The 10,879-nt window shown below is 33.2% G+C and overlaps 1 protein-coding gene across 1 annotated transcript; it reads left to right on the top strand.

Moving 5' to 3' along the window:
• The first annotated feature begins 8,509 nt into the window (after positions 1 to 8,509).
• On the top strand, positions 8,510 to 9,816 carry LOC139526043 (uncharacterized). The gene has a single exon (XM_071321210.1). It carries the CDS (start codon positions 8,518 to 8,520, stop codon positions 9,541 to 9,543), a length of 1,026 nt encoding a protein of 341 aa, XP_071177311.1. The 5' UTR covers positions 8,510 to 8,517; the 3' UTR covers positions 9,544 to 9,816.
• The last annotated feature ends 1,063 nt before the right edge of the window (positions 9,817 to 10,879 follow it).

Below are 10,879 nucleotides of genomic sequence, written 5' to 3'. Positions count from 1 at the left end.
TTTTCAACTAATGCTTTTCAAATTTTAATATGTTGACACTAATGCTAAGTTGGAGGTCATGGAAGTGCTATATAGACAATTTTCATGTTTACCGTTCTGGAGGTTTGGTCCTTCATATACCGGTACTGGAACATGACACTATATGTGGTTTCCGTTCAATAACGTACAAACCCTTTACCAATGATTTTCAAATTACGATATGTTCAGTGTTGTTACTAATGAAAAATGTAGGTCGAGTTTGATATTGACAATTTTCAATGGCACTTTATGTCGTTTCCGTGTAAGGCATGGTGAGTACCTTTATCTCATTATCGTCGTAAACGACAGACAACACACAACTAATCTGAAATAGATGATTGCCACTATTCATCATGTACTGTGTTACAACCCTAGGACAAGCCGACGAGGAAAGGCATTACTCGAAGAACGAAAGCTATATTTTTAAATAGTCGATGTTTAGTAAAAAAAAATTATTTAATAATGTCCTTTAACCCAGATAAAACGGAAATAATGATTTGCTCAAATACTAAGATTCCAAATGATTTAAGTTTTTCTTTCAATGGAAGATCTAACGCATCAAGTCATAAACGCTTATGTGTAACTCTCTCCCAGGACGCGAAATGGAATGAGCACGTAGAAAATATTTCAAAAATATTACAAAGCATTTAGTAGTCTTAAAAGCAAATTAAAATTTAAAATGAATAGACAGAACTTAGAAAAATGTATTTGGTATATATTCGTTCTATGCTTGTGTAGTGTGGGACACTTGTGGTATTTGCTATTCAAACAAATTAGAAAAAACTTCAACTGCAAGCTGCGAGGATTGTAACCGGATTGCCAATCTGTGCTAAAAACGAATATTTACATTTAGAGACTGGCTGGGAACCGATACACAGTAGGCGGTATAGAAGAAAACTCCAATTATTTTATAAGATATACAATGTTCTCACGCCACAATATTTATGTGATTTAAGGTGGTACCCAACACCTTCACTGTAATTGATTTGGCTCGTTTAATTTTCATAAAATTTTGACAGAGTATTTACTTTGACATTTTGAGAAAAATATGAAAATTTTACAAACTTTGAACCAACCAATTTATCAGAAAAATTACACTGGTTATGTAGCAGTTTGACAAATTTTGTTCATTGAAAAGCTTAATATTCCCTTAACAACACAACGTAATTAAAACGTTAAGCTGATTTTACAGAGTTATCTCCCTGTAGTGTTAGGTACCAACTTAATTCCTTCAACTAAATAAAGTACAAGTGTTTTTCCACTGCGTTATGGAAATGATTTAATAGCCTTTTTGTCGACTCTTTTTAACAGATCCTGCATTTATTCCCTCGTCTTTCAGAGAATGGAACAAACTTGATAATTCTATCCGTACTCTAGATACCCTATCAAAGTTCAAACGCTCTTTGATCAATAATACATACGAAACAGACAAGCTATTTAAAATTATCAACGACATGCAACTAAACATACAAACAAACTGAAAGCATGCTTGACAGATTGAAATTGTTTTGGAGGAGTCCAGCATTGGCTGAAACGCTTTGAAATCATAATGACTGACTACGAAACACGAAAGTTTGTTTAGATCCTTTTGAGGTGTCTGATTCACTTTTTTTAGCATCTTTAGATGTTTCTAATTGAACATTTTATTTCTCTTCAATGTGCAGTACAAATCAGATTCACTATGTGAAGGTCACAATTTTTTTTAATGTTTTAATGTTTTTTTGTTGCAAAAAAAAGAAGAAAAAGCAGAGCACATGGTTAAAAGTATATGCCATCAAAATTAACAATGCAGTTTGTAAAAAGAAATGATTTGTGAATTGTATCAGAGTATTGACCTTATTATTATTATGGTATTGACGTTTCTACAGATGTCTAAAATAATTGTATAGACTAAATTATTTATTTTTTATTCATAGTATCTTCATTCCAGTTATTATGTATAATCCCTGACAGTTTTTTCTAGTGATAATGCATAATACCTGAACATTTTAGTAATTATGTATAATTAAGTTACCAGTGGATTATACATGATCCCTCATGATACAAATTTACTGTAACATTGAAAAGCAGACAAAACAGAAAAATTAAATGAGAGTATGATTTATAAAACCAAAATGTTCGACCCCTCACAAACCTTTAAGAGATTTATTGCAAGAGTACTTTAACGAATAGAGAACTTCAGCTTTTATGAGACATTTGATTTAAAATAATCTAAAGCAAACGCCACGAATCAGTTGAATAAGCAAAAACTCTTTCAGCTAAATTTCAATTAAAAAAATAAATTGCTTTTTTCCTTAATCACAATATTTTGTTAACAGTAGTGTTATATTTCAAAGTAGTAAGATATGCTTATTATATATATATAATCGATAATAGCAAACGACTGGTCATGTCTGTTATTAGAGACAAAGGTTTACGTGATGTATTAGTTTTCACATTTACAAATGGTATACAAAAGACTCATAAAACAGGTTGTTAAACACCGGTAAGTTTATTGTTGGTTAAATCAAACAAATAAGTGTTTAAGCAACATTGGTGTTATATTTACAATTATTTGTCTTTTTATGTTTAATCGTTTTTTCGAAAGCGGTTCGTCGGTCGAGCCGGGCAGGCGGACGGGCGGCTGTCAACAGTTTCCGTTCAGTAACTTATGAACTTTTCAACCAATGTTTTTCAAATTTTAATATGGTGACACTAATGCTAAGTTGGAGGTCATGGAAGTGCTATATAGACGATTTTCATGTTTACCGTTCTGGAGGTTTGGTCCTTCATATACCGGTACTGGAAAATGACACTTTATTTCGTTTCCGTTCAATAACGTACGAACCCTTTACCAATGATTTTCAAATTACGATATGTTCAGTGTTGTTACTAATGAAAAATGTAGGTCGAGTTTGATATTGACAATTTTCAATGGCACTTTATATGTTGTTTCCGTGTAAGGCATGGTGAGTACCTTTATCTCATTATCGTCGTAAACGACAGACAACACACAACTAATCTGAAATAGATGATTGCCACTATTCATCATGTACTGTGTTACAACCCTAGGAAAAGCCGACGAGGAAAGGCATTACTCGAATAACGAAAGCTATATTTTTATATAGTCGATGTTTAGTCAAAAAATGATTTAATAATGTCCTTTCACCCAGACAAAACGGAAATAATGATTTGCTCAAATACTAAGATTCCAAATGATTTAAGTTTTTCTTTCAATGGAAGATCTAACGCTTCAAGTCATAAACGCTTATGTGTAACTCTCTCCCCGGACGCGAAATAGAATGAGCACGTAGAAAATATTTCAAACATATTACAAAGCATTTAGTAGTCTTAAGCAAATTAAAAATTTAAAATGAATAGACAGAACTTAGAAAAAATATATCTGGTATATATTCGTTCAATGCTTGTGTAGTGTAGGACAATTGTGGTATTTGCTATTCAAACCAATTAGAAAAAACTTCAACTGCAAGCTGCGAGGATTGTAACAGGATTGCCAAACTGTACTAAAAACGAATATTTACATTTAGAGACTGGCTGGGAACCGATACACAGTAGGCGGTATAGAAGAACACTCCAATTATTTTATAAGATATACAATGGTCTCACTCCACAATATTTATGTGATTGAAGGTGGTACCCAACACCTTCACTAAAATAGATTTGGCTCGTTTAATTTTCATAAAATATTTACAGAGTATTTACTGTGACCCTTTGAGAAAAATATGAAAATTTTACAAAATTTGAACCAACCAATTTATCAGAAAAATTACACTGGTTATATAGCAGGTTGACAAATTTTGATCATTGAGAAGCTTAATATTCCCTAACAACACATCGTAATTAAAATGTTTAGCTGATTTTACAGAGTTATCTCCCTGTAGTGTTAGGTACCACCTTAATTTCCACAACTATATAAAGTACCAGTGTTTTTCCACTGCGTTATGGCAATGATTTAATAGCCTTTTTGTCGACTCTTTTTAACAGATCCTGCATTTATTCCCTCGTCTATCAGAGAATGGAACAAACTTGTTAATTCTATCCGTACTCTAGATACCCTATCAAAGTTCAAACGCTCTTTGATGAATAATACTTACGAAGCAAATTAAGACTATACCTAAGCATTTCATGTATGGTCCGCGGACTTTGAGTGTAATTTTGACACAGCTGCGATGTTCAGTCTCATTCATCTAAATAACGACCTATTTGAATCAAATATAATACAAAGTCCATATTGTTTCTGTGGAGCTCCGCGTGATGATGCAATTCATTTCTTCTTAAATTGCAATGAATATACCGATAATAGGAACGATCTATTAACTAACATTCATCAATCGTTTTCAAGTGACAACAAATCACTGAGGGAAGCCAAACTTTAAAACACGAGAAAGACTGTGAAATTTTTAAAGGAGTCTCAAATTTTTAAAAACTAGAACACAGACGCGACATCACGGGTCCGTGACTAAATTAAAGTATCTAATTATGTATAAGCCTTATTTTTAGCCTGGAGTTTTAGTATTGGTATCGACATCTGATAAAGTCATGCTGATTATAAGATGCACGGGTTTCTCTGCTTTCAAAATCACTATGTTTGAACCCGTCGACCTTGAACTTATTAATTAAGCATGCGCAAAAGCGTATAAGACACGGATCGATAACGGTGTCCGAATTTGGATATTTTCACAAAAAATGGCGTTTTCTGTGGAAAATAAATTGTTTCAAAGACAAATTCAGGAAGTTCAAAACACTACATTTATACTTTATATCACAAATATTTCCGACTTTGTATGGTTTCAGAGGAGTTGCCGAGGCTCAATGAAATCAGTCTCTTCCTTTAGCAGTATACAAATCAAAAAGATTCCTCGTAGTAAAATCAAATAAGATATAAGGAAGAAACAAAATCACCGTGTCAACAGAATTTCATTTATTTATTTATTTTTATTTTTATTTTATTTTTTATTATTTATTGTTTTTTTTTTGTTTTTTTTTTCTCAATTCTCAATTCTTTATCTTGTTCATTTTCTTAGGGTTATTTTTCCAGACTGTGCAAATGCCGCATTCTAATATTACATTAAAGATAGATCTACTGAACTGTGCTCTGTATACTTGTAATTGTTATATTATGTAAAGGAGAAGACTTCATAAGTTGGTTAAACTTGTATCCGATCCTATTTGTATCTTTGCGCAAATAAAATTGGTTTACACTAAAGTTGGTCGAGTGGTCTAGGGTGCTGGATACAGTGCATGTGGAGTTGCAACGATGTCACAGAAGCAAGTCTTCGTAAATTGCTGAGAGAAGAACACAAATTCGCTTACGCAATAAAACAAAAACAAAAAACATTGTTTGGCAAAATTTGAGACGAGATGTTTCGACAGGTATTCATCTGACTCACAGATAATGCATTGTTTAGTATTTTTTTACATTTCTGTTAAGTTTATTGCTAGTTAGATAAAAGCAAATACTATTTTTATCAAACTTTTGTAAGGGTATAATTATTCATTTTTTTCTGTTTTTTCTTCGATTGTGTTGTTAGTGACTTCTAAATTAATTTTAAGTATAAACATGTCATTAGTTTGAGCAACATTAATTTCTTAATGCTCAAATCTAAAACTTCTATTGAGTAGACAAATCAATGTAACAAACACAAATTGAGGGAATTGCATATATCAAAAAAGAGCGAGACCACGTTTGATGACAAGGAAAGAGTATCCAGATATGAATGCATCAACAGCCTTGCGATTCCACACTCAAAATGTCACAAAAGGAATAGGACACAATCCGTGAAATTACGACTATTCTGGTATAAATCCAAGACTACGAAAGCGTGTTGCATGAACAGTTGTAACAAAATGAAAAACATCCAAAATGCCTACCTCGATAGATAAGTTGTTTGGTTGTTGTCGTGTTATCGTACCCTGCCCTTTTTATTCTTTCAATTATACTCCTACTTCTGTTCATCCATGTAGTAAGTTTGATGAATTGTTGATATTTTGAATACAATGACTGAATTTAACGCAATTTCAAATATCTTTTTATCATATTCATTAAAATACAAAAATGAATGATTTGAGATTCTATTTCATATAAGTAACTATTATAAATTCAAAGTTATAAACAATGACTATTTGTACAAATATAAATATTTTTGTATAGGTTTTTTTTTCATAAATATACTGAAGAACCGAGCAATGTTGAATTACATGCCATACCGAGTCACGCTTCTACCTGGCATTAAGATTCTGGTTTGTACTCGACATAAAAATTCTGGTTTGTACATGTAATTAAGATCCTGGTTTGTACTTGGCTTTAAGATTTTGGTTTGTATCTGGCTTTAAAATTCTGGTTTGTACTCGGCATAAACATTTTAGTTTGTACTTGTTATTACGATCCTGGTTTGTACTTGGCATTTAGATTCTTGTTTGTACTTGGCATTACGATTCTGGTTTGTACTTGGCATTACGATTCTGGTTTGTACTAGGCATTTAGACCCTGGTTTGTACTTGGCATCAAGATTCTGGTTTGTACATGGCATTAAGATTCTATTTGGTACTCGATATTAAGATTCTATTTGGTACTCGGTATTAAGATTCTGGTTTGTACTCGGTATTGAGATTCTGGTTTATACTTGACTTTAAGATTCTGGTTTCCTTTTGGCTTTAAGATTCTGGTTTGTACTCGGCATTTAGATTCTGCATTAAGATTCTGGTTTGCACTCGACGTTAAGATTATGTTAAACTTGTACTCGGCGTTCAAAATCTGGTGTTTCTAGGCATTAAGATTCTGTTTGTACTTGGCAATAAGATTCTATTTTGTACTCGGCATTAAGATTCTGTTTGTACTCGGCATTTAGATTCTATTTTTTTCTTGGCATTACAATTTTTGATTACACTTTGCATTACGATTCTGGTTTGTACGTGGCATTACGATGTTGGTTTGTACGTGGCATAACGATGCTGGTATGTACTTAGAATTACTATTCTGGTTTGTACTTGGAATTACTTTTCTGGTTATTACAAGACATAAATATTCTGGTTTGTACTTGACATTACGATGCTCGTTTGTAAGTGGCATTACGATTCTGGTATTTCGTGGCATTACGATGCTGGTATGTACTTTGCATTAAGATTCTGGTTTGTACGAGGCATTATGATGCTGGTTTGTACGTGGCATTACGATTCTGGTTGTACGTGGCATTACAATTCTGGTTTTTACTTGGCATTAAGATTCTGGTTTGTACGAGGCATTATGATGCTGGTTTGTACGTGGCATTATGAGGCTGGTTTGTACTTGGCATTAATATTCTGGTTTGTACTTGGCATTAATATTCTGGTTTGTACTTGGCATTAATATTCTGGTTTGTACTGATTTGAATGTATCATTGTTACAAGTTCTGTCAATATTCCTACAATCCTAAATGAATTTCCCTACAATTTTTCAGAATCGTTTTTTTAAATACCGCTGTACAAATCTTAGATAAGTTAACAATCAACGATGTGCCAATCTCCTGCGCGGATTATGAAGATGCAGTAAGCGCTGCATTCTATCTGCGCGGATTTTGAAGATGTAGTAAGCGCTCCATTCTATCTTCGCGGTGCATGATGTTTTTTTATGGAATATCTGTTTCACAGATAACGAAGAATTATATTTCGATTGTTGTAATGACAATCTGTCCTCTTTTCCTCGAATGCGACCTACCTAAACAGACTTGTACTCGAGTTTGTACTTACATGAGCAACACAACGGATGTCACGTGTGGAGCAGGATATCATCAGCGCATGAGCAACACAACGGATGACACATGTGGAGGATATTATCAGCGCAGGAGCAACACAACGGATGTCACATGTGGAGGATATCATCAGCGCAGTAGTCAGTACTTCGGTACTAACATAATTTATAACAAACCTTTATAAAATTGTCCGTTTTTAAATTCAGAAATGATTCGGAAACTAAGGTTTTAACTCCCTCAGGCAACGTTGACCTTAAATCGATTTGGTTATTAATTTGATCTTTTTTATCATATAACTCGTTAACTGTTTCGGTTGTTATGTATCTTTGACTTTCAAATATTCGGCTTTGAGCATTCCTAATGAAGGTAGATTCAGAAAAGTGACTCGGACGCAGGAATGTTATATAAGATGTTGTTTTAATTTAATTTTTACGCCTCTCTCTCTTATGTTATATATTGAAATACTTCGGGACTATAACATTTTGTAATTAGTCATAATTTTGCTTACTCACTATAAAGATCTGGTATAAGATAGATTAATTGTTGGTTGCTTAACGTCCAGTGGCAAATATGTCATGCATATTCAGGACGAGAACAAATTAGCAATAATTTCAATAGGCGAGGTCTGGAATGAAAACAGGATGATATTTACTGAAAATTAAAACATAGATGATAAAATCCTTAAAATTTTGTAATACAACTTATTTCTTATCTAATTCTTGTTTTGTAGATCTGGAATGTGACCATCGTGCTATTCATTAATCAATGAATCATGAACAAGACGGAAGTAAGCGCAACTACAGTGACTGCTACAGTTTTGTTCATGTCAGTCTCTACAGTAACACTAGCCTTAAATCTTCTAGCAATAATCATCTTAATTAAAACCAAAACATTACGGAAGCAAAAATTCACGTGTCTCACATTGTGCCTCAGTCTTGGTAACATCATAGCTAGTGCAACTGGCATTTTTACTGGAATTATTATATTACTGCAATTCAGGAATATTCATATTCCCTATATTTGTCTTGTCGTTATACCGTTTTTGTCCGCAGCACATATATTTTCTCTATTGCAAGTCTTGTTTATCTGTATTGAACGATTCCTAGCCACCCGTTCTACACGACAAACTAAAACATGGTCAAAGAGACACACCATCTCTTATATAGCCTCGTTTTCATTAATTACTGCATACAGCGGTTTAATTGGTGGTTTATATGGAAATCCGAATTCAACAACATGCCAACTTGATATCCTTTTCACCGATAACTTCTGGATACATCAACTCTCCTTGTCAACATGTAGACTCTGTCTATATGTATTAATTGTTGTTTTTTATGGCATGGTTTTCTTCCGATTGAAAAAGAGAATGACTGTGGTTTATCATGAAGATACTTCATCTAAAACGGCTCAATCTGGATCACATTCAGATCAGCATCTACCAGGTTCTTCATACGGTCATGATGACAGTGAAGGAAAATCAAGCTGTCCTTGTGAGCAAAGTAAAAAGTCTTGGAAACAACGAAAAGCAACAACGCTAAACAGACACCCAGATTTAACAGATCACACGGATCAATTCAGGAGATCGATAAATACTCTAGGAATAATAATTATAGTAGTTACAGTCAGTGTATTACCATCTGTAATCCTTAACATTGTATCGGCTAGTAATGCTAATATCGACCTAACGAAACTTACGCAGTTTTCTAACATTTTAGCTTTGGTTAATCCACTTGCAGAACCTTTTTTGTACGTCCTGCGTTTAAGAGAGTACCGAAAGGCAATCGTGTGCAAATGTTAAATACTAGTAAAATGTATTGGGAAAGACAATTATGTACATTTCATCAATCTCAATATTAAAGTTAAATGTATAAACATGTTGCTATCAAGCGAAGCTCGGGTAACATGGAGCATAACAAGATTCGCCAGAAACTTTAAATCGGAAAAATGCAACAAAGATGAGGACATAAAAACGAAACCCTGTCTGTTCGCGAAAAATGAAACATCTTTTTGGTGTTCAATTTCAAATACAAATTTAAAACTTGACAGCCCGAACTATCACTTTTCCTGTGTTTATATTCTAAGAAAAATTGCTTGATGATTGTACATGTTGTATAGTTAGACAAATAAATGTGGTATTTCATTGAATCTTGTAAAACTAACCGTGAAATGGATTATTTCTATTTGAGGTAGCACGTTATTTAAAAAAAGTCATGCATGTCCTGTGTGTTTTTGCCTCGTTATGATATATATACATTAGCTCTGAACTTTTGCGTTGATGAGGTAGTTGAACTAGTTCAAGCATAGACATAGTACAGCCGGGTGTTTAATCGTAGAGAAAGGCAAGATGACATATATAAACATTTTTTATATTTACAACTTTATAAGACTTGTGCGATTTATAGCTTCGTCTGTCGTTTCTGACACCTCTCCTAGTTGAACACCATGGGTTTCCCCTGGTTTTCGTTTGGTTTGCTTTGTCGGTTAGATGCTATCTAATTGAGAGGGGGCAAGGGGGTCCGCATAACAGCAAAACAGCAAATTGATTTGGCTTATAACAGATAACAAGGAATTAAAATGGACAAAAACAGATCATAGTCAATGAAATATTAAAATAAGTGGGGTCCTTGACAAATCCAGTATTTCTTATTACGGCTATAATCCTTTGTAATGAATTCCATTTTCTATGAACATGGTTTTTAGAATTATGTATCTAGATATGTATTTGGTATATTCTTGTCCGTCTGTCGTCAACATGTCGGACATTAACTCAAACACTCGTTAACCAATTTACATAAAACTTTGGGAAATTGTTTATATCTATTGACGTGAGCTCCCTATCGTTTTTTTTTATAAACTTTAGATTTTAAGTTTCTGAGTAATGGGGTTTATTCAATAAAAATGGCGGTTTTTTTGTCAGTTTTATAATATCTCTAAAATCCTTACACAAATTTGCAAGGAATTTTGGTGAAATGTTTATATCTATGGACATGAGCTCCCTTTCAATTTTTATAAATTTTAGATTTTACGTTTCCGAGTTAAGTGGTTTTATTAATTAAAAAGGGGGGATTTTCTAGTTTTCGGACATTAACACAAAAACGTTTTCAGCAGTTCTCATGAAAAAAAAGTAAAATCAC

The sequence above is a fragment of the Mytilus edulis genome, chromosome 6 (assembly GCF_963676685.1).
Source record: "Mytilus edulis chromosome 6, xbMytEdul2.2, whole genome shotgun sequence".
Classification (NCBI taxonomy): Eukaryota; Metazoa; Mollusca; class Bivalvia; order Mytilida; family Mytilidae; genus Mytilus; species Mytilus edulis.
Note: the sequence above shows the minus strand (reverse complement) of the source record. Positions and strands in the feature narration are given on the sequence as shown.

What these genes read in the sequence shown, in the direction of transcription:
- LOC139526043 (XM_071321210.1), top strand. Translation starts at nt 8,518, where the DNA reads ATGAACAAGACGGAAGTAAGCGCAACTACAGTGACTGCTACAGTTTTG.